The 27,958-nt window shown below is 33.9% G+C and overlaps 1 protein-coding gene across 10 annotated transcripts; it reads left to right on the top strand.

Moving 5' to 3' along the window:
- Positions 1-1,411: 1,411 nt before the first annotated feature.
- ZNF711 (zinc finger protein 711) lies at positions 1,412-26,673 on the top strand. Of its 10 annotated transcripts, none has more exons than XM_072817938.1 (12): positions 1,412-1,626; positions 3,348-3,475; positions 4,367-4,623; positions 4,987-5,091; positions 11,455-12,012; positions 17,728-17,883; positions 18,582-18,719; positions 20,777-20,914; positions 21,670-21,747; positions 21,833-21,880; positions 23,340-23,483; positions 23,983-26,673. In XM_072817938.1, the coding sequence occupies exons 4-12, from the start codon at positions 5,013-5,015 to the stop codon at positions 25,158-25,160; spliced, it is 2,517 nt and encodes an 838-aa protein (XP_072674039.1). In that variant the 5' UTR covers positions 1,412-1,626; positions 3,348-3,475; positions 4,367-4,623; positions 4,987-5,012; the 3' UTR covers positions 25,161-26,673. The 10 variants fall into 10 exon arrangements, with proteins under 10 accessions (XP_072674039.1, XP_072674040.1, XP_072674043.1 ...); XM_072817939.1 differs by having other exon boundaries at positions 4,367-4,628; XM_072817942.1 differs by lacking the exon at positions 3,348-3,475.
- The last annotated feature ends 1,285 nt before the right edge of the window (positions 26,674-27,958 follow it).

The raw sequence follows: 27,958 nt of genomic DNA, 5'->3' as shown, positions 1-27,958 counted from the left end.
GTTGTCACTGGGTGAAGACATTTCAAGTAGTATTTGCCAGAGTAGACAACATAGAAACACATCACATATGGGGCTACACTCATAAAAATACTTTCTTCATTTAGGAGGGAAAATAATAGTATAACCCCCACAGGGGTTGGCAAACTATGTATGGCCCATAGGCCAAATCTGGAGCACTGCCTATATTTTTAATGGCCTATAACTAAGAATGGTGTTGGCATTTTTAATAGTGAAAAATAATTTAAAGAAAAATAATTTGAATGATACATTAAAATGATATAAAATTCAAATATCAATGACTACAAATAAAAGTTCTACTGGAACACATCCATGCTCATTTGTGTACATACAGTGTATACAGACATTTTATGGCTGCTTTGAGGCTATGAGTTCAGACTTGAATATTTGTATCAGAGGCCTTATAGCCCTCAGAGCCTAAAATATCTACTACCTGTCCTGTGTAGAGAAAGTCGCTGACTCCTGGTCTACTATGAGCCAGGTACTGTGTTAGGGCTTTCACAGCATGTCTCCTTTAATTTTGTCAAATCATTTAGTGGTGTATTAGGTTATAAAGAACTGTAGAAATTAGCTAATTGAGAACAATAACAGGTTTTATTTGTAAAATATTCCAATTTTTAGGCAAAGGTGATGTATCACCTTCATTTATTCTTTAGGATCGTATCCTTTCCCTGCTTAAACACTGCTATTCAATTCACATGCTTACAGTACTAAAGATAATTTTCAGAATATAAAACCCTTTGCAAATATAACCTTTTAGTCACATCTCTTTCCCCCACCCATCACCACTGAATTTCTCACTGTTCTCCCATTTTGTGCAGACACAAGCTGAAAGTGACACACTCAAGAGATATTTCATGTTCATTTAGGTCTCTAGCCTACCTTTCCCTTCTATGCCTTTCTTCATTCTTCTTTACTTTCTTCATCGGATTGTCTACCATTATGAAATATAAAAGGAATTTAAGGGAAGGAGGAAGGGAAACTGCAAAACATAACCAGGTTTTTTTTTGGTGGGGAGACATGCCTCTTACCACTGTGGACGGCCTAGTTGGTCAAATCCTAGAGAGTAGGGCCGAATTTGTTTGTTTGGTCGTTCAACATGTCTTAGAGGTTCAGTGAATTGCCTTTAAGTTATTGATTTTTCCCCTTCCCCCTCTTCCTCTCCCTTGCGACCTGGAAAACAGAAAATCTTCCCACGGAAACTCCTCAAAGGCGCCCCAAGATCCAAGCTTCCTTACACGGACTCGCCCGCGCTGCATCCCTCCCCGCCACCCACCATCCACTGCAAGTCCGTGGCGTCTCCAAGCACAAACCCAGCGCGGGCTTCTTGATCTCCGGAGCGCGCGCCCGCGCGCGCGCTCTCTCCATTTGGCCCCCTACCCTGCAGCAAGGGCAGCGTGACGTAATGCAACCTCAGCATGTCGGCCGCGATATAAAGGACAAGGCGGCGCGCCTCCCAGACGCAGAGTAGCTTGTGATTGGCTCGGGCTGCGGAACCTCGGAAACCCGAATGTGAGGACCTTACAGATCCACAGCTGCCGACCCCCGCAGAAATCTGGAGCGCGGTCAGAATCCAACTGGCGGCGGCAGTGGCAGCAGTGGCTGCAGGTAAGGAGACTCCTGGAGAGAAAGTGGAGGGATTTGGGTGCGCTGCGCTTAGTGTCGCCCGTGTGAGGAGAGGCTCACACCCAGCCTGTAGTATAGGGCGTAGGGAACAATGGAAGTGGCGTCTAGTCCCTAAGCTTTGCCTCCTCCTTGGTCTGACAGTTTTTCTCCCTAGCCGCAGCTGGTGACTGGAGGAATTGAGGGAAGTGGAGTGTTTTCCCCCTCAGGCAACCTCTCCTTCCCCTAGGCCAGAACCCCTAGGGGCAAGAGCCGTCGTTGAGACCGTCGGTGGTTTAGGGTGACGGGAAAATGGCGGAAAACAAAACGGTGAATTGAAGAATGCGGCGTCCCCCTGGCATTTTCTCTCCGCGACACCCCCCTAATATTCCTTTCATTCGCCCCTACTTCTCTATCCCCCGCCTGCTGCTTATGGTAACCTTGGAATGCGTGAGGGATGGCGGCGTTTGGGAGGAGGTGGCATCTAATCGGCGTTTTAGGGGGTAGGGAGCAGTCAGAGGCCGGGGGGGGGGGGCGGGTGTGTGCGGCAGTTGTCGCCTCCACTAAAACACCACCATTTTGGTTCCCAGCTGTCTCCCATGTAGCGGGGCTGGGAGAGCGGGAGGAGGATGAGGGGTTGGGCAGCACAGCGTGGGTAGCAGCGGTGGCGACCGCTGCACCAAGTGAGAGGAGAGGAGGGAGGAGGGGAAAGGGTATTCTTGTTGCTTCGCTTTCTGCCTTTCCACGGAGAAGGTTCTCTTGTTTGGTTTAAGATCCAGTCATATGGGTAATATATGAAGGCACGTGTGTGCGTTCTGCTCGAGATGATTGAAACTTGGCATGGTCGTGGGAAAGGGAGACTTATGCGGGAAGCGGGCTGCGTCCAAAGCTGCAATACTGCTACTTGTCAGGGCTCCTTTGTCTCCTATCTCTGCAAATACTACTTTCGCATTCTCTTGCTCCGTTGCCTTAAGATTTCTCGTCTACCTCCCACCCTATTTACATCATGAAGAAGCTAGGTCCTGAATGAGCTGTTTGGAGAAGACAGATGAAAGTAAAATGTTTTTTGTTGTTGTTTGCTTTGTGATTTCTGTACCCCGTACGTTGATAGAAAGATGTTTACTTGAAGCGTACTTAGTGGTTATCTCCATTCAGTAAGGATGTGAGATATACTCTTGAGAATACTGAGAAGCCCAGCTATCTATTGGCTATTCAATACTTAACACACTGCTGTTCTCATACCTCATTTATTATTGATCTTATTTAAACTTCATATAAGGGGAAAGGTGCGCCAATATATTTATTTATTTATTCATACAGTGTGATACTCCCTTATAGTAGTTGCACTATGTGTTAAAATTTTTACACTTCATTGAGCGCTAGTGCAGATTTTTCTCTATTGATTTGGCAAGGATAAAGCTTGCCCTTGGTTGGTTCTCTTTCACTTTCCAAAATGAGATTTAGCTAGTGATTTTTAAATGTGCTTTAGAGAAGATTTGGTTTAATGGAGTGGTGGAATTCTAAGTGTAATAATGTCGCTTATATCGTAGTAGGTAGTTGTTTCTGTTGGAATCCCTTCGGATGCTTTTTAGATGAATGGATTTGAGCACTTAAGCTCTTCTCAACCTCATCCTGCACGTTAAAGTGTAAAGAAAATCCTTAGGTGTGTAAGAGATTTTGTTTAAAATGTTTTAAAATGTCTAATTTTGAATGTATTTTTACAATAGGTAAAGAGAACTTTTTTCCAAAGAAAATAACATAGGTCAGAAGGAAAAATAACAAAAACAAATTGCTGCAGATTTTACTTTACAATATGTAAGAAAATCTACAATTTCTTCAAGACAGTCATATTAAGGTGATTAACAAATTAATGTTTTATTTAATAATTAAACAGAATTAAGTGTTTAAAACATTTTAAGGCATTTGTAATTTGATTACTTATGTAAAGCAAGCAATTATTCTAATTAAAGTTGAAATAGTACACTGTTTTAAATGTTGAAAATAAGTCCTTATGGCATTTTGATTTATCTCTGTGAACATAGGGGTAGTCTATTTTGAACTCTCTTGACCTCTGATGGTTTCATTTTGGAGGCAGGGAACAATGTGGTATTTGAAAAAAAAAATACAGCCCATAATTTCTAAAAAAATTGTAATTTTGCTCATACATAAAGTAATTTTATTGAATCATTGTATACACAGAAATGACACCTATTGCTGTAGGATTTTTATATACATGATTCAAATGTTATACTCTCCTGCCTCTTGTACACCTGTAGAACTTTAAGGCAAGGAAAAAAATCCTAGTGATCTCCTTACTTAAGGATAAATTAAGGTGTTTTACATGGCAGCTTTCTAAAACTTTAACGATATAACCTCATCTTTTGTGCAATATAACCCAATTTATTAAACACTCCGAAATAAAAATGAGACAAATTTTTTATAGAATTGATACTTTTTGGTGATACTTAGAATTTTATGTTTGAAAGGGAAATACACATATGTAATTATAAGAAATATGCTTAGGGATAGTATTTGACATTAGGTTCCAAGTCTGGTTATCTTAAATATAGGATACATCACTTGAAATGAAATGGAATCCTTGCTTTCAGAACTAGCTTAAAGCTAGCATGACTTTATTAATCTTTAAGGAAGAAAATCAGTTGTACATTTATAAGTAAATGATATTCTGAAAGGAACAATTTGCTAAATGTTTGTATGTGATTGATCTTATCTCTACCATATTTAGGAAGCAGTCATGTTTCTTGAGTCCTCAAAACTATGAGACAAGAGACTGTAGTAGAGTGAGGCCAGAAGTCCTTACTGGCTCAAAGAACTCCAGGGAAACTGGGATAAAACATTTTACATTATAAGTAGAACCCCGGGAGCCAGAGGTGAAACACAAGTTTATCTGCAGAGCTCCGCTGCAGGGCTGAGCTGGGTCTGGAAGAAATGGATGAGAGCCACTGGATGAAATTCACTAATACTAGACACCTGAGTCTTCTAGTAATGTATAAATATCCCAACTATTGTCTGTTGTCATCTTGTTCTTTTTTTTTATTTTTCTTCTTTTATAACCTACATTTTAATTGGAACGTTAGTGCTACAGTTTTGTTCTTTTGCTCGCTTCTATCACTTCCCCTGTGGCTTGTCACCCTTACTGTGTCTTATTCTCCATTATCTTTGCTTTATTTCCTTTCACGTAGCCCTTCCTTTACTTATTCTTGTCTAATAAAGGTTTTTATTTTCCTTTGTGATGAGATTTGCACACCTGGTTCTAAGGCCTATTTTCCATTGCATTTTTTTTCTCACAACAACTGACTTTTGCTTAAACATATTTAAACTCTTTTAAAACCATTTTTTTTACAGATATCTGTGAATGAACTTTGCTAAGTATGGAATCAGGTGGTGGAAGTCTTGGATTGCACACATCAGACTGTAGAATGGCCCATACCATGATTATGCAGGATTTTGGTAAAGCATTTTCTTTGTTGTATTTTTTTCTTTCTTTTTTAAAAGTCAGAACATACTAAATATCAAAACTATATTGAAGAAGGGGAGAATTTATGAAATTTGTTCTTTTGCTAGGAAATTATTTGTAGAGCTCATTTTCTTAAAGATTAAAGCTATGTGACAGTAGTCTACTTAAAATCATTCTTAAAATTTTGTGCAGGGCACCTGGGTAGCTCAGCCAGTGTCTACCTTCAGCTCAAATCATGATCCCAGAACTTTGGAATCTATCCCTGCATCAGGCTCCCTGTTCAGAGGGGAGCCTGCTTCTCCCTCTCCCTCTGCCATTTCCCCTGCTTGTGTACTCTTGCTCTTTCTGTCAAATAAATAAATCAAATCTTTAAAAAAATTTGTGGGAATGTTGAAGAAAGGAAACTTGGAATATAGTGGTAATGTGGCATTGAAAATGAAAAAACTCAGCTTAGATAAATAACAACATCAATTCTTGAATGTAAGAAATATTAAATTGTCTTTCTCAAATACATTTTAAATTGTATGTTTGATAAAACTGGAAAAGGACCTACTTCAGTCATTACAAAGAAGTTAGATGCTTATGTAGTGAGATATTGGAAAACCATGCATTAGGTGATTAATTATATTCTGATGAAATATCTTTAGAAAGTTGTTTCTAATAACATTACATCTTTCTTTTTTTTTTTTAAAGAAAAGATTCCCTACTTTTGTGGCCAAGTTTTTCAGTAGCCTCTTAACAGTAGTTGTTTTGCTGAAGATGTTAAGACTCTATCACAGCCATCAAAGAAACTGAATTTGGTCAGGGTCAATCTGAATTATAGAAGAGATTGAGGTATCTGAAGTATAAGAGGCAGGAATAAGGTGGTAAGAATTGAAGAAAAGTGGAGTAAGAGTAGAAAAAAACAAATAGTAAATTGGAATAAAAAGTAAACAGAAAATAAGGTATTATGGAATTGTCAAAGATGATATTAGGAATGGATGATCAAAGCTAATAATTAAGAAAATTATTAGAATTAAGAAAATGGTATTACTGTTTTCATATTAATGTTAATATATTATTTTGTCCCTTGTAAAGGCTACAGTATTGAGAGTCAGAAGAACTGGATTCTAGTCTTGGCAGTCCTGTTAAACTTGGGCAAATTACTTTATTCACTTCTGTGAGGGGATTGGACTAGATAACCCTAGATACCCTAGATAACTGTCCTCTCCAGTTCTATGGTTCCTTGACACTTCTATCTGATGAATAAAGATGTGGTGCATAAATCAAGATTAAATGTGGTGGAGGTTGAGATGACTATGTAGTTAATTGATTAAACTGAAAGGAATCATTGATTCATTCTGTTAAATGAGTCAGAAGTCAATTGTGTTGATTATGGATAACTTAGAAGTGATTTTGAGTGAAAAAAGTACATGAATAAATTCTAGAAGAAGGACAAAGAACTGAAGAGTAAAGATTTCACAAAGAATTTTGTGAATTCTTTGCTAGAGATAGTTTTTAAAATACTGGAACACTTGAACTTCCATATAGTAAAATAAGTTTTGGTTGAAATGTCACCTTTAAATTTTTGCTTTTTAAAAAGGTTTTAAAAATGGAAGAAATACAGCATTTTCTCCATATGATACAAAATTTAATCTACCCTGTAGCATTTGGTGAAGTGACAGACTTCCTTCACTCCTGAAGAAGTTGCCTATTAGCAAGTAAAACCTGATTCCTTTCTAAGATTAAAAAAAATGTCCCTTTAGTGCTGGTGAATGTTTACTTGGTATTCCTCTTACCTTCCTTTTCATTGTTCCTCCTTGATGTCTTAAGATTTAATCAATCCCTTATTACATCTAATGCTTTACTTCCTTTTAGTTCCTAGGGAAGTAGAACATGCATATTGAAATATATTATGCACATTCTTTTTTCTAATTTTTTATTGAGATAATAATTTTTTAAAATTCTTTTATTACTCTTTTTTAACAAACAGCCCCAGGGATAGAGGACCAGGGGAGGGGGGTAGAGGGGAAGTGAGGCCCCAGAGATAATAATTCATATCATACAATTTACCCATTTTAAAGAATACAATTCAGTAGTTTTAGTATACTCACAGAGTTGTGCAAACATCACTGCTACCTAATTTTAGAACATCTTGTCATTGGAAAAATAAAACCTAATACTCATTAGCAGTCACCCCCACCCCTACTCCAGACCTAGGCAACCTCTAATATTTCTATCTATGGATATACCTATCCCAGACATTTCATATAAATAGAACTATACCATATGTGACCTTTTGTGTCTAGCTTCTTTCACTTAGCATCGTTTTCAAGTTTCATCAATATTGTAGCCTGTATCAGTTTCTCTTTAAATTTCTGCCAACATCAAAAGTTAGATATTTGCAATCCCATAAACTAATGATATTTGTGAAACAGAGTCTGGCATACACAGGTAGAGCTAGCCAAGTAAGTATACTATGCATTACAGGAACTCTAAATTCTATAATGTTCTTGGTGGAGATAGGATGGCTACTATGTTAAGAATTTGAAATGTTAATTTAAAAACTCATTAGACCAGTTTCTTTTGAAAGATAATTGAGATTTTAAAAAAATTAAAGATTTTATTCATTTGAGTGATAGTGCAAGAGAGTGAGCATGAGCAGGGGGAGAGGGAGAAGCAGATTCCCCCTGCTGAGCAGGGAGCCAGGCCACCTGACTGGATCTCAGGGTTGAGCAGAAGGCAGACACTTAAGTGACTGAGCCACTCAAGCACCCCTGAGATTTAAAAATTTACATGATTTATGTACTAACTTTGCTTGTGTCTCAGTAAAATGGTTATCCTTGGAATTTGTGCTATTGAATTTAATAGTTAAGACTTAATTGATGCAAAAAGTCTATGTTGCTCTGTGACTTAAATAGCAAAACAGCCTTAGATAGTGGCCCAAAATAGACCCAACAAATACCAAATTTTATCCTATACCTCCTGTGAAATTCCAGGTATTTACATTTAAATGAAATAACTCTAGTAAAATGAGAAATGCTTGAAATGATGACTTATTTCTTACTGTTATTTGGTTATGTAATTGCTTTCACACTTTTTAAAGATGATTTCTCACCATTTATAATTTGTTACCTAGTCAGATAAATTGTTAATGCCATTTAATGCTGCTTATTAAATGCTTTAAAATTTAATTGAGTGATTATGTGATAGATCTTCTTACTCATTTTTTTTTAAGAGAGAGAGAAAGTACACACAAGTTAGGGTAGGGAGAGGGAGAAGGAGAGAGAATCTTAAGGAGGCTCCATGCCCAGTGTGGAACCCAATGTGGGGCTCCCTCTCAAAACCCTGAGATCATGACCTGAGCCAAAATCAAGTCAGTTGCTTAGCCAACTGAGCCTCCCAGACACTCCAGATTTTTTACCCTTTGTTTCTCAAACTGTTCCTTTAATGGTGATTCACTTGGTTAACCTTATAAATTTCTTTAAAAAATAGTCTCTATTGTAAGTAAATTCTATTCTCCTCCTTTATACTGGTAGAAAAAAAGCCAGCCTAGAGTTAAGCAGTAAGTTCAGCCCTCAGCTTGAACCTTGGGCAAGCTTATTTAACTTCCTTAAACCACAGTTCCTACATATTTTTTATAGTTCCTTCATATTTATAAAAGGAGATAATAACACATTATACAGCTGTTCTGAGGCTTAAATGAGATGATATATGTAAAAATATTAGTAGGTTGCTTGGTGCATAGATAGTGCTCAATAAATAGAGCTAGTGTGACGGGCACTGGGGGTTATTCTGTATGTTAGTAAATTGAACACCAATAAAAAATAAATTAAAAAAAATAGAGCTAGTGTGTTGTTAAATAAGTGACTGGAAATTCAATGGATCTAGTAGATGAGCTGATAAGAGGAAAAAGCAAAATTTAATGAGATGTCTTAGATCTTGGTCTTAGTGAACTGCCAGCACCCTATGGAGAACCTGTCAATCCTTGGTCTAGGATACTTGATATTATTATTTAATTCAGCATAAACAAGCATATTTGGATTTATTTTAGTTTAGATTTGTTTTATTTTGACCTGTAAGTTTCTACTAGAGTAGAGGCAGAATCCTCCTAGCCAGGTTAATCTGAATTTAGGCCAGCACCAAGTGTTATTCTATCCTTCCATCATTCCCTAATGTCTATTCTCAAGAACTACACTAACCTCCAGAATTTTCCATATTTTAAGTCTGACTTGTAGAAGGATTTTATAAAATATTAATTTTATTGTTTATATACATAGAATTCCAATACTGTGAGTTTTATAGATTTAATCTTTAATTTGTCCTTGCTAAAATTTGCATTTCTTGTCTGGCTGAATGCTTAATTTGAATCTTCACCAACTCCCCATCTCCAAAATGGTCAGTGGAGAAACAAGTGAATAGGAAGGACTTATTCTATATATATTCCCTTTATCTACCAGATTTTCAAGATTGAGGCTATGTCTTTTTGGGGTAATATGATGGGTTAGGTAAGAGTTTGAGAATACTGAGAACAATACGAAAGGATTGAAAAGAAGATAATTCTGAAAGGTAGCTTTCCCTTCTTGCCTTATCTTTTAATGGATAAGAATATTAATAGTGTCAAAAAAAATAAAATAAAAAAAAAAAGAATATTAATAGTGTCCACTGGTCTCCACTCTAACTTGTTAACTAACTTCTGTAATGAATTGGTTAATAACAATGAACACTGTGTAACAAATGGCACTCTTTCGGGTATGATTTTATAGAAAGTGATCCTTATGTGGAGAAGGCTTTGTATTAGATTATTTAATATAGATAATAGATAATTTTGTTATAATCTGTTCCATAAACTCTATCACTTGTTTCTTGTACACTTCAGTGAGGCAGAATTTGAATTCTTCATGAAAGGATTTTTGCACTTTTACATTTATAAAGGGAATAGGAGTTAGTGTTTACCATGCTACTCAAAAAAAAAGAAAAAAAAAACCAAAACATTGTTTAAAGCTTTGTTCCTGCAGATTTACTAGTTTAGAATTTAGTGCAATTTAGAGATATGAATTTTATCAAACCAAATCTTTGTCTAAAATTAGGTGTTTTTTTTTTCCCCCAAAAAATCAGGTGTTAAAAGATACCTTCCACTTTTATAAGAATATAATAATTCTTATAAGCTAAAGAAGTTTAGGGACTTTCATGTTTATAAATGCATATTTTATAATGTGTCCACCTGTCATATTTTACTAACTTAATTAAACATATTAGTACCCATTTATATTTGTGTGTTTTTTTAATTTTAATTTTTTGAAATACAAGACTCATAGGAAGTAGAAAAAAATAGTACATAGTCCCATGTTGCCTGTACTGCTCTTCTTCCAATGGTGACATCTTCTATAACTGTAGTACAATATAAAAACTAGGAAGTTAACATTGTTATATTACTGTTAACTAGACTAAAGACCTCCTTAAGTTTTCACCATTGTTTTTACATATATTCTGTGAGTATATATAGTTCTGTGCAGTTTTATCCTGATACAGATTTTTGTAAACACCCATCACAATAAAAATCTAGAATTATTCTATTACCCTATGTATGCTATGCCAACATCTTTACACACACACACAGACACCTACATTTTTTGTGTGTAAACATGTTTTAATATCTCTGGGAAAATATCTCAGAGTGTTATGGTTGGGTTGTATGGTAAATACATGTTTAGTTTTGTAAGAAAGTGCCATATATTTTCCCTTGGCACTGGGGTGGCTGATACCATTTTACATTCCTGCTAGCAATGTATGAGAGATTGTCTTTGTATCTTCACCAACCTATGGTGTTCTTTTTTTTTATTTTAGTTCTTCTGATATAGTGATATCTCATTGTGGCATTTATGTTTTACTTGAAAATAAAGTGCATTATTTTTAAGGTATTAATTTAGATTTTACTAACACTGTTTTCACCCACCTCCACCCCAGTGCCCGGTTGGTGCTATTTTGTTTGTTTATTTTATTTTTTTTTAATTTTTATTTTTTTATTTATTTATGATAGTCACAGAGAGAGAGAGAGAGAGAGAGAGAGAGAGGCAGAGACACAGGCAGAGGGAGAAGCAGGCTCCATGCAGGGAGCCCGATGTGGGGCTGGATCCCAGAATGCCTGGATCACACCCTGAACCTAAGGCAGATACTCAATGACCACTGAGACACCCAGGCGTCCCCCTGGTGGTGGTTTGTATTGCAGTAAGTTGTCAGTGGTTTTTTAAAAATGATAGTGTGGCAAGAACTATTTCATATTTTTAAAATATTTTATGTCATCTGGTACATTAAATATATTACTGTTAATTTAATAAAATAACTTTACTTTTTTTGGATAATTGTTTGTATTATAGTGGCTGGAATGGCTGGTACTGCACATATCGATGGAGACCATATTGTTGTTTCAGTTCCTGAGGCTGTATTAGTTTCCGATGTTGTCACAGATGATGGGATAACCCTTGATCATGGCCTTGCAGCTGAAGTTGTTCATGGGCCCGATATCATCACTGAGACTGATGTAGTAACAGAAGGTGTAATTGTTCCTGAAGCTGTACTTGAAGCTGATGTTGCTATTGAAGAAGATTTAGAGGAAGATGATAGTGATCATATATTGACTTCCGAGCTAATTACAGAAACTGTTAGAGTACCGGAGCAGGTGTTTGTGGCTGACCTTGTTACTGGTCCTGATGGACACTTAGAACATGTGGTCCAAGATTGTGTTTCAGGAGTTGACTCTCCCACAATGGTATCAGAGGAGGTTCTTGTAACTAATTCAGATACAGAAACTGTGATTCAAGCAGCTGGTGGTGTTCCTGGTTCTTCAGTTACTATTAAAACCGAAGATGATGATGATGATGATGATGATGATGATGATGTCAAGAGCACTTCTGAAGACTACTTAATGATATCTTGTAAGTGAAACAAAAGTACAAAATTACTTGGGAGATTGATTTATATGTAACCTTAAAAGGTTTTCTGGGATAGGGGAACAATTCAATAAAAATCATGGGGATAATCTTTTGAAAAATAATTTTTTTCAAAGCTGTGTTGTTGAGATGCTTTTTTGACATTGCTCATATTTTTAATTTACTCAATGAAAATTCATACCCAAAATTAAACAAAATAATGTAATGTAATTAATACCTTAGAGCAGAAAGGAAGGTTCAACAAGAACATTAACTGATAATATTTTTAATGATAAATATATATATTTCAGAGTGGGAAGTTTATGTAGCCACTGCTTTCTTTTTAATATAGCAGGTACTGGAGTTGTCAGTTCAGTTTTGCTTAGGAATTTAAGCATAATATATTAAGAAATGTGTAATTAATTTTTTTATTAAATACTTGAAAAGGAAATCTTAAACTCAGATTGTGCTCTGCAGTTCTCCCTGTGTTTATTTTGTTTGTCTAAACAGCGTGTGTATATTCTGAGCAAAAACACTTTAATGTGTTTATTTCAGATTGCTTTATGATGTCTATAAGACATTCTATCTGAAGGAGGAAGATAGAAGTATCTTGTTCTCATTTTAAGTGGTGGGTTTGCCTGAACAGCAACGATAATAAAATTCTCATGATGAGTTATTGATGGAGCTTGAGGAAGAAGTGGGTCTATTCTTTATAAAATTTGAAGGGATCATGCTGGAAGTAATAAAGATCAGATAAAAACTCCACTTTTTCATGGTGCATTTTTGTTCTTTTCTTTTTAAAATAAAAAAGGATTGATTGGGAAGTACATCAACAGGTAGAGTATACGTATATGTATATAAAGTGATTGTTATATATGTTATCAGTGAATTTAAAACTAAAAAATAAGATTAATTTGTAAATATGATTCTGAAGTCTAGCATGTTAACTTTTTTCCCTCTGTAACCACTTTTGAATATTTACATTTTTTCTAAGGGAATGAGTTAAGCCACTAAAATACTGGCTGTAAATGTTATTACCTTTTTTTTAAAATTGATGTCCATTACTAAAGCAATTCCATATTTAGATCTTAACCTGATGTTAAAAAAACTGTGGTTATTATTATATAAAATAATATGACAATAGTTGGTAGCCTTTCTGTGTATCAAAATAACATTGTGCCTTTAAAAAAGTACCTGTTGAATCAAACTGTTTGATATTAGTTTAAAATTTGACATTATGTGTTTTGAGAATTGTCAAACCTTAACATATCTTCTATGATTTGATTCTGCAAAAGATTAAAAAAAAAGAATTTCTAGAATATTTTAATTTACGATATTTATATTGCCATATGTGTCAAATGCAAAGACTTCTGTCCTACTGTAATAGGAGTAAACTGAAGATTATAAAGAACATGTATTGCTTGAATAATACTGGGACTGCTGTGGGATCATTTTAGGATAAATTTAGACTGGGAATTAACTCCTTAATCATTAGTAAAGAAACAGCAATATATTTTTTTAAACATCTATTTAAAACTTAAGCAGTTTTTTATTGTGGAAAATGGAATATACAAAAACTAAATATTTTTTTATATCACCCATTTTCCCACCACCCATATCCTTCCTTGATCATTTTTGTAATATTTATTATACCCAAATTGGAATTACTCTTTTTTTAAAAAAAGTTATTTATTCATTCATGAGAGATACAGAGAGAGAGGCAGAGACATAGGCAGAGGGAGAAGCAGGCTCTCTGCGGTGAGCCCTATACTGGACTCGATCCCCAGACCCTGGGATCATGCCCTGAGCCAAAGGCAGATGTTCAACCATTGGGCCACCCAGGCATCCCTGAATTAGTTACTTTTTACCAGTGCAATTAGTTACTTTTTACCATTTTCATTTATTTTATTTTATTCTCTTTTGATTTAGTTTTCCCCTTTTTTTCCTTCATAATTTGCACTTCATTTTCTTTACCTCTTGGTTTATCTTGGCCATTGAATCTTACAGGAGTTAAGAGAATAAATTGCCTTCAAGGCCTCAATGTTAATTTAAAAAAGCCTCTTTTCTGTTTATTTTTCTCAGGATAGAGATTTTCAGAGTATCTAAGAAATAAAGTTGAGAACTTAAAACAGGCCATTGTCTTGTTCCTGAGTCCCTAAGTATTCCTATAAGGAAATCTTATCGGTAGCTGAGTTTTAGAAGTAGGGAGTTTTGTCTTCTCTCATATCTAAGGGGTGTCTGAGGTTTCTCTCCTTTCAGTCTAAATGTCACAAATTATTTATCTTAGCAGTTGGTTAAACTTTCCCACTTGTGCTTAAGTAACTTGGAAATTAATATAGAATAACTGTATCTGTCTAAAATTATCGTAGGTGTGCTCTTCTTTAAAAATATCTAACATCTCTAAGACATTTATGGGTGATGATTTCCTTTATAAAAGCTGCACTGGAAGAGGGAAGTTCCATTAAATAATGAACCAATATAATGCATTCAAATTGTTTTTTACCTATAAAATCAGTTTAGATTTCTTTTGGGAACATAATCTTATAGAAAACAAAATGTCTTGGTAGGGTCATTATGGGAGATCTCATCAAACCTTACCAATTTCAAGGGTAAAAAAAGAAAAGTTAATATCTTTGTATTTTTTTAATATAATGGCTTTATTGAAGTATGATTCACATGCCATCAAATACACTGTTTAAAGCATGCAGTGATTTTTAATATATTCACAGCATTGTATAACGATCACCACAATCCATTTTAGAATGTTTTCTTCACTCCAAAAAGAAACCCCATGCCCTTTAGCAGTCACTTCCCCACATACCACTTCCCCTTCCTGACAACCACTGTCTGTCTCTATAGATTTGCCTATTCTTAACATTTCATATAAATGGAATCGTGTAATTCGTGGCCCTTTGTGTTTGGCTTGTTTCACTTAGCATAATGCTTTCAAGGATTATCCATATTGTAGCATGTGTCATGTGTCAGTACTTCATTCCTTTTCATTACTAATATTTCATTATAAGGATATACATTTTATTTATCCATTCATCAGTTGATGGGCATTTGGGTTGTTTCTACTTTTTGGCTATTATGAATAATGCTATGAAGGCTCATGTACAAGATTTTGTGCAAATATTTTCAGATCTCTTGGGTATACACCTGGGAGTAGAGCATCTTTGCAATCTAAATATTACTAACTTCTGTTTGTTTCAGTGCTGTGAAATACAGATCCTTTACATATTGCCTGACCCCATCTCTGTGATTCATCAATATACTCTATACTGATAATAACATACCTACCATATAATTTTGGTAGATGTAACATAAAAGTGGTACAGTAAAAAGCCTACTCAGCTTTTAAAAGGAATATTGAATTTGTAATCAGATTGTGCTATTGAGCTATATAAAAGAATATTGAACATTGGCAAACTTGCCAACAATATATCTTACTGTTTTATGTTACATTTAGCACCAGTAAACTCTGTGATGTGTATACCATTGCCGGCTATTACTGTCTGGAATGTCATGTGAGTTTAGAAACCACACTGTGGGACTTGGATATTGCAAACCTTACAACAAGCTAAAAAGTTAAGCCTTAATTTAGAGTATTTTGAGTATTATATGCATTAAGAAGATCTTTGAGGATCTATTTCTAAAATTACTTAGTTGCCTATTAAGTCTTTGTTAACTTTATACTTTCTATAACAAGGAATATAGAAAAAAATCTTGGTTAAGTTGATGATTTATCTCTTAAAACTGCACACTAACATCCTTAATAACATTATCATCTTCCATGAATTAAAATGCAAAACCAGTTTGGTTACTTTTAATACATTTCAAAAATGTTCATCTGAAGAATCTAAGTAGAAAATAATGGATACCTTAAACTATGGGCGTTAAGGCATGGTATAAATGGAATCGGGATAGCAACAGTTATTTCAGTACTTAAAGTAAAAGCTATGATACCAAATTATTGAGAAGTGACCAAAAATGTGTATTTCATTTCATGAGCTTTAATTTTATGAATTATAGCTTTAATTCAGTTTGCTACAGAAGGAACTATGGTCACTTTAAACCTTTCAATTATAATAAAGCAGTATTTATCCAATGGGAGTATTTTCAGTATTTTATTAATTTACTGTAAGTTATTCCAACTTAAATTCGTGTTTTGGACACTTTTTGAGGTTTTTGTATATCCTATGTCTTTATTTTCAAGAATGGGAAAACACTTTCTGAAAGCCTAGCTTTCATCTTTTAATGTTTTTTGTGATGTCATTAATTCAACATATTTTAAAAGAGAAGCTATTAAATCAACACTATCCGATACTTCATCTTTTTTTCTTTCATTTTAATCTGTCCCATTGTCGAAAAGAATTTTACCAAAAATCATAGTAATAGAATTAGGGGCTATGATGGAATTAAAGTATTTAATCTATTTATTTTGATCATTTAGGTTCTTTCATAGTCTATTTGAACTATTAAATAGTATAGAATCACTTATATTTTATCAAAAAGTTAAAGTAGCTTTGCATTGTAAAAAGAATTGCTGAAACTTTCTTTCACCATTTTGAAAGGCTAAAAGAATGTTTTTGAATTTGTATATATCAGATTTGAAACTGAGGTAAGGAAGAAAAACAAAAAAAAAAAGAAACTGAGGTAAGGGAAATCTAGACTTTGACTTATTTAGATCTCATTTTCTAAGAGTACTGAATTAATACCTTTTTAATGTCACTTTATTCATTTTTCAGAGGATCTAGAATTGTTTAGATATAGTCAGAAGCTTTAAGATTTTATGTTTCATGTATGATACCATGATATACATAATAGGAAGGAGCAGATTTTCAATTAGATTACATTTCAGTTTTCATATGTACAAGCATTGAAATAAAAAATGGTAGGCATATAATATTTGGGGGAATATATTGTTTAACATTTATGGTCAAAGAACAAAGTTTATTAATATATATTTATTCCATAGATTGTGCATTGTATTCATGTGAAGATAAATGTTATTCTTAAAGACTGTAGAGCAGAGAATAAAAATTTTAAGTATATACTTAAAATGTAAGCAATATTTTCAAATATTGTTGCTTTACCTTTATGATTTTGGAGTCTAGCATATGTAAGTAAATATAGAAGTATGCAAAATTACTGGTTTCAAGTTGTCTTCCATTGACTCAACAGAAATTAAAAGCATTATGATTTTATCTTTATAATTTCTGAAAAGCCTTTTTTATAAAATAATTCAGCTGTTTTCTGTTTCCTCTTTTCCAATTCTAGATTTCATATGCTAATTGGTTTTAGAAATACTGATATTTGGGAATTATTGTTTATATGAACTTATTTTATGAGTACTATGTGTTTTATGTTCTGATTTTTCTGATATTAATTTTGATGTTAGAATTTAACTTAAAATGTTTAATGTAATGGAAGATAATTTAATCATTTCCCAAACCATTTTAATAAAGCTCTATGATTATTAAGTATTTCATATATAAATTAAAATCTCTGAATAAGTTTTTATATAGTTATGATCATGTAATATATCTGATCTCATATAGTGTTTTCGTGAAATGTTCCACTTTTGGTGGTTGCATAATAAGTCATTAAGTCAATATGGTGGATAGGTGATTAACACATTCATGTTGCACTTATGCTTAACATCCATTAAATGTCAAATGTACTTTTTGACTAAAATATTTTCTTCTTTATATTTTACAGTGGATGATGTTGGGGAAAAATTAGAACATATGGGGAACACACCATTAAAAATCGGCAGTGATGGTTCACAGGAAGATGTTAAAGAAGATGCATTCGGTTCAGAAGTAATAAAAGTGTATATATTTAAAGCTGAGGCTGAAGATGATGTTGAAATAGGTACAAAGACTAATCTTAATTTATTGCTATAATAGGAATTAAAACTACTTCTTATCTTTTCTGGCAACTATTCTGAAATTGTCTTTAAAATGCAGATTTTTTTATAGGTTTCTTTGGAGATGGAATATTAAAAAATTGTATCTGAATAAAAAGCAGGAATGCAGCATGTGTCATTCTTAGATTCTTCCAACATAAGTAGAATATTACATTTGGAACTATCAAAACAAATGAGGGGAGAGAATTTGATTTAGAATAGGAAGTTATATTGAGTATTTAAGGGCAAGCTAAAGGCTAGAACCAGGCTGCTTAGATTTTAATCCTAGTTCTGCCATTTAACTGAGCGGCTATTGGTGAGTTACTTAACCGCCTCTGTCTCAGTTTCCTTATCCGTGAAATGGCCATAATGATAGTAAGTACCTCATAGGGCTATTGTGAGGATTAAACAGGCAAAATACATGTTAAAGACCTATATAGTGCTTGGCAAGTGTGTAATGTAAATGTTAACATTTGCTGTTAGTTCTCAGTGGTTATTGCAAATTTCTAGTGTAATTTATAAGAAAATTGTCTTGACACTTAGAAATTTATATTGGAATATTTTGAGGACATTTTTCTAAAGGAAAATATTTCTTATATCCTTCTTAATTCAGGGAATTATTCCATGATACTTTTCTATTTTGATATGTGATTTAATTTTTAAGGTGGAACAGAAATTGTCACAGAGAGTGAGTACACCAATGGACATTCTGTAGCTGGAGTGCTTGACCAGAGCCGAATGCAGCGGGAGAAGATGGTTTACATGGCAGTTAAAGATTCTTCTCAAGAAGAAGATGATATTAGTAAGATATCAGTACAAGGGCACTGTGGTGACTTGTCAGTAGCCATCATGCATTCTTTAAAAAAATTAAGCAGTCTCAAAGCTACAAACACTATATAGGAACAAAGTTCAATAAAATTAAGTCTGAATTTTGCTGTCATTAATTTAAAAGGAAAGTGTCCTTTTGACCATTCATGCATACGTGTATTGTTCAAATCAGCAAACATGAAATGCTATGTGTCTCAGATACTAAGGATATAGAGATAAACAACAAATGGCTCCTGACTTTATTAGAGCCCACAAATATATATGGAATTAGTGGGAATCTATTTTGTATGTTATTGGATATGTTGTATATACCTCCTCTCTGAGGTAGGTGGTATTATCTTTGTTTTATGAAAGGAAAAAATGCTCAGGGATGTTAAAAAATTGCCCAAGATCATTTTAATATTAAGTGAGGAATGTGCGGTTTCAAATTATATCTGTCTAACTCTACTGCCAGTGTTCTTTCCACATGGCAGTGAACACTGTTGGCCTCTCTCTGGATTTAGCAGTGAATGGGCCAACTGGTTGTTTTCCTTCTGTCACCTAAGGATTAGATAAGTAAGTATTCTTCCTAATAAGTTAAGCTGCCAGGATCTTTACTTATTATGCCTTTGATGGTCTTCAAGTAGTTGCTGCTTAAGGTTTCTTGGGGGCTGAGTACCATAGGGTAAAAATAACCACTCAGATTTCCTATCCGGCCATGCTGCCCTTTTCCTTATGAAGACATGTTCCTTTCTGCCTACTTTCTTCTCATCTCAGTGTAACAATGCAACCCTTCCCTAAGGCTTCTTCTATCTTTGTGACATGCTGAGATAAAAACTATCTATTTTGTTTTGCTCTAGAAGGGCAAGAACCTCCACTTCAGTACATTGCATTGATGATACTCAGCTTTTCCTATACTGCACTCTGATCTCCACTCCTCAGATTTCCTTCCCTAGAAGCCATGGGAAGCTGAATTCCAATCCCAAACATGAATAATACACCACAGTTGAAAACATAAAAACAAGTAAATCTAGAGGATTTCATTGAAGAGGAAAATAATTTCTAGTTGGTCTCTAAATTATTATTATTTTTTACTCATTGATCAGTAGAGGGGCACAATAGAAGGTGGGAGACTGAAGCTTAGGTTAGATGATGCCAGAATTCCTTGGGGATGTGGAAAACTTAGATCAGTGACTCTTTCTTGTCAGTTGAAAGAAGGGAAACTTGGGAGAAGAGGGACACTTTCTCCCCACATTTTTTCCACATTTCTTCTGTGGTGGCTAGACGATCCCGGTATGTGAATCAAAGGAAAAGCATAAATTCAAGCCAATTTTTTACTTAACAGCTTAAATCTAAATGGGTTCAATCATATAAAATATGTTAAATGACCCTCTAGGTTTAAATTTTTTACACCAATATTATATATATATTTTTTAAATAAGCCTCATTTAATGCTTTTTTTTTTCTGAAAATCCTGCCTCTTAAAGGGTGTCCACCTATTTGTGAGCACCAGCTTATGTGTGATTTTAATTAATTCAATCTAATTATTTTATTTAATATTTTCTTCAATTACTAGTGTTTTTGACTACTTTCTTTGCATGTACAGTACTGAATTTACATTACAGTATGTGGGATAGCAAGGACCACTTTCTAGTATTGATTCTGTGGGAAACGCTTTCTGAGTTCCAAAGAACAATCAGGCAGAATTATGGACTGAAACCTATTTTACAAATTTGTAATGCCCAATGGACTGTAAAATCAGTCAGTATATTTCAGGCGCACATGTTTATATATTATATATATATTATGTTATTACATATATATTATTATATATAATCTAAAAGTCATTTTCATAGGATAGGTTCTAAGAGGAGAATAAGAGTTTTGATAAATGATTGTCTCCTAGTGGCACTAGTCTCCAAAGTGCCTAACATAATTTTTAAATTAACCAAATTGAAATCTTGACATTTGAAAGATATAAACTGTTTGGAATTTTTTACCCATTTATTAAATATTTGGGGTTATAAACAAGCAATTATTTCTAAAATTTAGGTTGCGCTGAAATAGCAGATGAAGTTTACATGGAAGTCATTGTAGGGGAAGAGGAAGGAACTTCTCTCCCTGAGACTCAGCTTGAGGACTCTGATGTTAATAAAACAATTGTCCCTGTTGTCTGGGCTGCGGCATATGGTAGGACACTGGCATTTTTTCACCTGATAAGTACATATCTATTTGATCAGCCTTTAGATCATTAAATATGCTGTGCTAGTGCCCCCCATGAGTTGACTAATATAAAGTGTTTTGCTGTGGACTGATTAATCTCTAGGTACTTACATGATTTTCCTACCATATATCTTATGTTACTTAAAATGAGCCTTGCTTAATGCATTGTTGTTTTTCAGTAGGATTTATTTAAAATCCTACCTGTATAAATGAGTACCAAAAAGTTTTATTTTTCTAAAATAGGAATATCCTTTGAAAATTGATCCTTCCCTTTTTTCAAAAACTTATTTCATGTATTAACACCACAAAAAACATTTTGGGGGTTTGAAAAGAAACAGAAATCCAGGTATGCTCTTCTACAAAATACCTAATGGAAGGTAAATTTATCAAGTTTTTTTTTTCTTTCACATTTTACCTCATTCCTACTTAATTTACAAGATGGTCCAGGTATATTCTTTACTTTGAAAATTTTTGGTGTTCAGATGCATTATCTTATCTTGGTTTATGGTCCAGGTATACTCTTTACTTTGAAAAATTTTCGTGTTCAAATGCATTATCTTATCTTGGTTTCTCCAAAGGTTCATTCATTCAACAGTCATTTATTGAGCATCTTCAGTTTTGAGTGTATTCTGCAGAAATATCTATTCGGTTTTTATTTAAAATGTAAGATTGTTCTGGATGTTAACAATTCCAAGGATGCTAACAGTAGCCCTTATTTTCAGTGCGTGAAATAATATCTAATCTATGGGAGTGGAAGAACTCAACAAAAAAAAATAATAATCCAAGGAACAGTGGTCAAAGTAAGATTTTTGTAGATTAAGATGTGATCCACTAGTAATCATTATACTTAACAATTCAGTTTTTAATTAGTCTTTTTTTTTCTAGGAGATGAAAGAAGAGTTTCCCGGAGGTATGAAGATTGTCAAGCATCAGGTGAGAGAGCATTATATGTGAGATGTAAGTTAAATAGCCAGTTTCATATACTGCATGGAAAAGAAACAGTTATTTGTGTGTACAGACACATATGTTAGACTTCTACCTGGTCATATCTTATCTAGTTACATAGGAGTTTGCCTCTTTTGGAATCAATTAATTTATATACAGATATAACGTGTATTATTCTGCGAATGTAATTCATTTTAGATTTATCTCAAGATAAAAATGTTGGGCAACTTACAACATGAATCTTAAAGGATGCTGTGGAGAAAATTATAAAATAGAAGTTGTTTAGACAAAAAAGTAAAAATTTACAACTACTTGTAATGTATTCATTGGGCAGAACTGTTTTCTTAATTTCTGTGGCAACCAATAGACATATATAACTTAAATAAAACCCATGTGTCAGCTTCATTTTTCTTTTGAGCTATAATACATACTCCATATAGCGTTATTCCATGGTTGATAGTTTTTTTTTATTTTCTTAATAAAGAGACTTTGTCTCATGGTAAAATGTCTGACTCTTCTGTTCCTACCTTTAGGAGATACTTGACTCTAAATTTAAACGTAGATATCAGAGGAATTGATTAGAGGCATACATCAGCACAGCATATAGGCTAAATGGCTTCACTGGTATTTATTTATTTATTTATTTATTTATTTATTTATTTATTTGGAGAGAGGGAGAGAGTGCAGAGGGAGGAGGTACAGAGGGAGAGGGACAAGCTGACTCTGCACTGGATGTGGAGCCCAACATGAGGCTTGGTGCAGGGCTCAATCTCACAACCCTGAGATCATGACCTGGGCTGAAATCAAGAGTCAGATGCTTAACAGACTGTGTTGCCCAGGACAGGTCTACATTTTTAAGCTAAATTGCATAACAAAACAGATTTGTGAGAACTGAAATGTTATTAAGTACTTTATTCTGTATATGCTAATGCCACTGAATGTGGTAAATTGCCTGCCACATCTATCTTAGTCTTTACAATCATTCTTAACTTTTTACATTAATTGAATTATTCTAAAGCATCTATATAAGAGACATATTGTTTGTTCCATATTACACATAGTCACCATAACCATATTGGTTCACTGACACATGTATATTTCTTTGCTGAGTTTCTTTAACTTCATCAGCTTTCATTGGTGAGAAATTTAATGATGCCAGTATTTTGTTTGGGCCATAAAAGTCTCTCATGTCACATTCACCTTATTAATTTATTGCTTTAGGGTAAATAAATTGAGATATTTTAAAGCTAATTTCACATGATATCCTAATTAAAGTGTTTACAATTATGTGTGTGTGTATAAGGGCATAAAAGAGAGAATACGATATACTTTGTGAAATTTAGCACCATGATGGCAACTTAATGCCATGTCATCTCTAGTAATTCATCTAACCAAAACCAAAAAGTATAAATGTTATGTAATTTAATAGTGTATCAATTTTTTCCAGGAAATACCTTGGACTCAACATTAGAAAGCAGAAGTAGTACAGCAGCACAGTACCTTCAAATTTGTGATACCATTAATACAAATAAAGTACTTAAACAAAAAGCTAAGAAGAGGAGAAGGGGAGAAACCAGGCAGTGGCAAACAGGTAAAATACTAATACTTTGCTTTATGATTATGATCATGATTTGAAATGTGGAAGTCATTTTTTTTTGTAAGCAAAGGAAAAAATCAGTTGTTAGAGTGTATTCCCACTTCCATATACTTGTCTGTGTTTGATTTAAATAGTTGAGTTTTTAAAAAGTATTTTACTGGTCCTTAATAAAACTATGCTTGTTTTCTCTTTCCCCAAATGATGTTTACAAAGAGAATTTTCAGGTTGGTTTCACAATAAAAGGTGCCTGTTTCTGGTTTACAAAATGTATATAGCATTTTAGCAGGTGAGTATTCTATAGCACAGTGATGCTTATTACTTTTTAATGAGCTATTTTATAATAAGTTACTTTTAATGTGCATTTTATCCTACAGGATTTTATTCTACTAGTATAGTTCTCACACTGTGAATGTCAGCTAATTTTGGTACCTTTGTTGTAAAAACCTTTAAAACATCTGGCCAAATGTCACAACTTCCTTTTTTTTTTATCTAGCTGTTATAATAGGCCCTGATGGACAGCCCCTGACAGTATACCCTTGCCATATTTGCACAAAAAAGTTTAAATCCAGGGGATTCTTGAAAAGACACATGAAGAATCATCCTGATCATTTGATGAGAAAAAAATACCAGTGTACAGATTGTGACTTTACAACTAACAAGAAAGTGAGTTTCCATAACCACTTGGAAAGCCATAAGCTTATAAACAAAGTTGACAAAACCCATGAATTTACAGAATACACACGAAGATACAGAGAGGCTAGTCCACTGAGTTCAAATAAACTTATATTAAGAGACAAGGAGCCGAAGATGCACAAGTGCAAATACTGTGACTATGAAACAGCAGAACAAGGACTGTTAAACAGACATTTACTGGCTGTTCACAGCAAGAATTTTCCTCATGTTTGTGTTGAGTGTGGGAAGGGCTTTCGACATCCTTCTGAACTCAAGAAACATATGAGAACCCATACTGGTGAGAAGCCATATCAGTGTCAGTATTGTGTCTTCAGGTGTGCAGATCAGTCAAATCTGAAAACTCACATTAAGTCTAAGCATGGTAACAATTTACCATATAAATGTGAGCATTGTCCTCAAGCATTTGGTGATGAGAGGGAGCTTCAACGCCATCTGGATTTGTTTCAAGGACATAAGACACACCAGTGTCCTCATTGTGACCATAAGAGTACCAACTCAAGTGACCTTAAGCGGCACATCATATCTGTCCATACTAAGGATTTTCCTCACAAATGTGAGGTGTGTGAAAAAGGTTTCCATCGTCCTTCTGAGCTCAAAAAGCATAGTGATATACATAAGGGTAGGAAGATTCATCAGTGTAGGCACTGTGACTTTAAAACATCAGATCCATTTATCCTTAGTGGTCATATTCTTTCAGTTCATACTAAGGATCAGTCATTGAAGTGTAAAAGGTGCAAGAGAGGGTTCAGACAACAAAATGAGCTCAAAAAACATATGAAGACCCACACTGGAAGAAAGATCTACCAATGCGAGTATTGTGAATATAGCACTACAGATGCATCTGGCTTTAAACGACATGTGATATCAATACATACAAAAGACTACCCACACAGGTGTGAATTCTGCAAGAAGGGATTCCGAAGACCATCAGAAAAAAATCAGCATATTATGAGGCACCACAAGGAGGCTCTTATGTAATAAGATCAATATAAAGCTATTTCAAAAATAGGATATGCTACATGGGAGGAAAATTTCATGAACTGTTTCATCTAGTTCCAAAGCTTGATAGTAAATCATAACTTTACATTCTTTGTGTTAGAGATCTTGAAATATTTGAATTGACAGGGGATTTCATTGCCCTTTGAAAATTACTTAAAGAATTTAAGAAGCACCATAGAATGGTTGCAGAAAAACTCTTAAGTGTCTATTTAATAGTATTATATGCATAATTAAACTACAGAAGGGCAAAGCAAAGACAATAACTTTATTTGGCTGATCATACTAGAGATAAATGTTTCTGAAAAGATCATATTTAGTTGAGTTTAGCAATGTTTTGCTGTGGCAAGCAAGTCTCACTTTTATGTGATTTTAGAAATAAGGTGGGGCAAGAAAATACAGTCATCCATCAGTCACTTAGTCATTGAGCCTTTTTTATGGCACCTGAAAATTGATTTCCAGAAATGCAAAAGTTTTATGTATTCATTAAAAGAAATTTCGCTGGAAAACAGATTATACTAATTCAATACTATTAAAGAGATTTTCTGAGCTGCTAAGATTTTATTACAGGATGGGATGTTTAAAATACAGCATTCTTTGGAAGTCTAAAATGGAATCTAAGATTAAAGTTCCCTTTTTTCTGATGTTCAAGTTGATTTTTCAGTATGGCATATATGACAAAAGTATATTTGAGTCAGATGTGGCTTTCTAAAACAGATGCAACAGTAGTGTTGCAAATAAAGTTAGCACTATATTTCTTTACGATCTAAAGATTAAATTGAGAGAACACAGTTTTCTTAAATATGTTGTTTAGAAGTTTATTTTTAGGGCAGTCTCAGCAAGTATGATTGTTCTAGTCTTACTTGCTTTAATGGTTATAGGTGCAATTTTATGCCATTATTGAAAATTTTTATTTTTAAAATCTATATGCCATATTATTAACATGCATTTTCAATGTGAGGCAGCATAAATGCAGTATTTAACAAAACTCTGTGTTGCCAATAGAGTTTGGAGGTGGATATTCAGTTTACAGTGTATAAATTTAAAGTATGCATCCTTTTAACAAAGCTTTGTGTTAGCATGCTGCAAATCAAAATGGCGCTTAATATAAAAAGCTGGTTTAGGGAAATTTAATTAAAATCCTGTTCATAAATGTAATGCATATGATGTGTACTTTTAAGTTATAGTTGCTTCATGTTTACAATCAGCTGTTCAACATAATTAAAATGTAATTTTACTTTATACTATATTGTGGTTTTGTGTTTGAAGTAATGTTCACCTTTCTGTTTTTGCACCAGATAAGAATCTGTTCCTTGAGAATAAATTTTTTATCTTTCTTAACTTCAGAATATTAAATTTGGAAAATTTTAAATAGTGTGTTATGTGGCTGTAAATGATGTACACGCTGTAAAATAAGATTGTCATTGTTATGTGGGATTATTATTTCTAAATGTTACTCATTGAAATGAGCATATAATAAAAAGCATTTATTGCACTTCAAGGTTTTATGAATTTATTTAAAGTTTGTTGTAATGTTCACTCTTTGTTAAAAGACTTTTTACTTAAAATTGCTTGTGAGTAATTTGGTCCACAATTTAATGTCTTGTAGATTTTGTGCATTAACAACAACATGAGCTAGGAACTTAAACAATTATGATGACTATGGCATGATTATTCCTCAAAAATGTATATTTCTGCTAAAACCATGATGAAATACTGTAAAGGTGCTCATCTTAAGATTTGGGATTTAGTATTATAGAGAAAACTAAAAAATCCTAACCTAAGTAACACAGTCCCGAGAAAAGGAATCTAATTATGTTCCAAATAGACCAATATACATTCAAAAGGAGAAGCATTAAATCAAGTATTTGGGAAAGATTTCTGTAAGTGAGTGTAAAAAATAACCTGCTATATTCATACCAGTCAACATTCAATAGAATTAATGTACCTAGATATATAGCCTTGTTGCTTAAAATTGTCAATTGGGTTAATTATTCTTTAATGATCACTAACAGTAAAAGAAGAAGTCTTTTAGCCATTGTATGTTAGACCAGTGCTTTTTAAGCTTTAAGGTCTGTGGAGTTCACCTAGGGATCTTGTTAAAATACATTTTCTGATTTAGTATGTGTGAGATGGGGCCTACAATTCTGCATTTCTAGTAAGCTCCCACGTGTTACTACCATAGGATTAACGTGTTAGACAAAAATATCCCAGTGTAATTCTGGTATGCTTTGGCAACTTCGCTTAAACAGATAGTTATACCTAAGTGGATGGGGCAATCTGTACTGAAGACATGGGTGACATTAGTGACAAGAAGGAACCAGTCATATGTGGAAGAGCAGAAAAGCATGCAAATACAAATACAAATAACCTCAGATGGAACAAGCTTTGGCAGGACCATGGTGAAAGAGACTGACTGATAAGAGATGAGAATTTGAAATGGGAAATCAGAGGAGTTTAAGGAAGGGAATAATATGATACGATTTACATTTTGAAGATCATTCTGGAGGTTACATAAGGAATGCATTGTAGAGAAGCTGAGAGAAGCAGAGAGCCATGTGAAGAGATTATTCCAGTTATTCATAGTTATAGTGCACCTGGAGAAAAACAGATGGATTTTCTTTTATTTATATATTGGATCTAGAGGGGCACGTGGATTGCTCAGTCAGCTGAGCATCTGATTCTTAGGTTTTGGCTCAGGTCATGATCTCATGGGTTTTGAGATTAGCCTGCCCATAGGGCTCTGTGCTCAGTGCAGAGTCTGCTTAAAGATTCTCCCC

This window comes from Canis lupus, chromosome X (genome assembly GCF_048164855.1).
Source record: "Canis lupus baileyi chromosome X, mCanLup2.hap1, whole genome shotgun sequence".
Taxonomy (NCBI): domain Eukaryota; kingdom Metazoa; phylum Chordata; class Mammalia; order Carnivora; family Canidae; genus Canis; species Canis lupus.
Note: the sequence above shows the minus strand (reverse complement) of the source record. Positions and strands in the feature narration are given on the sequence as shown.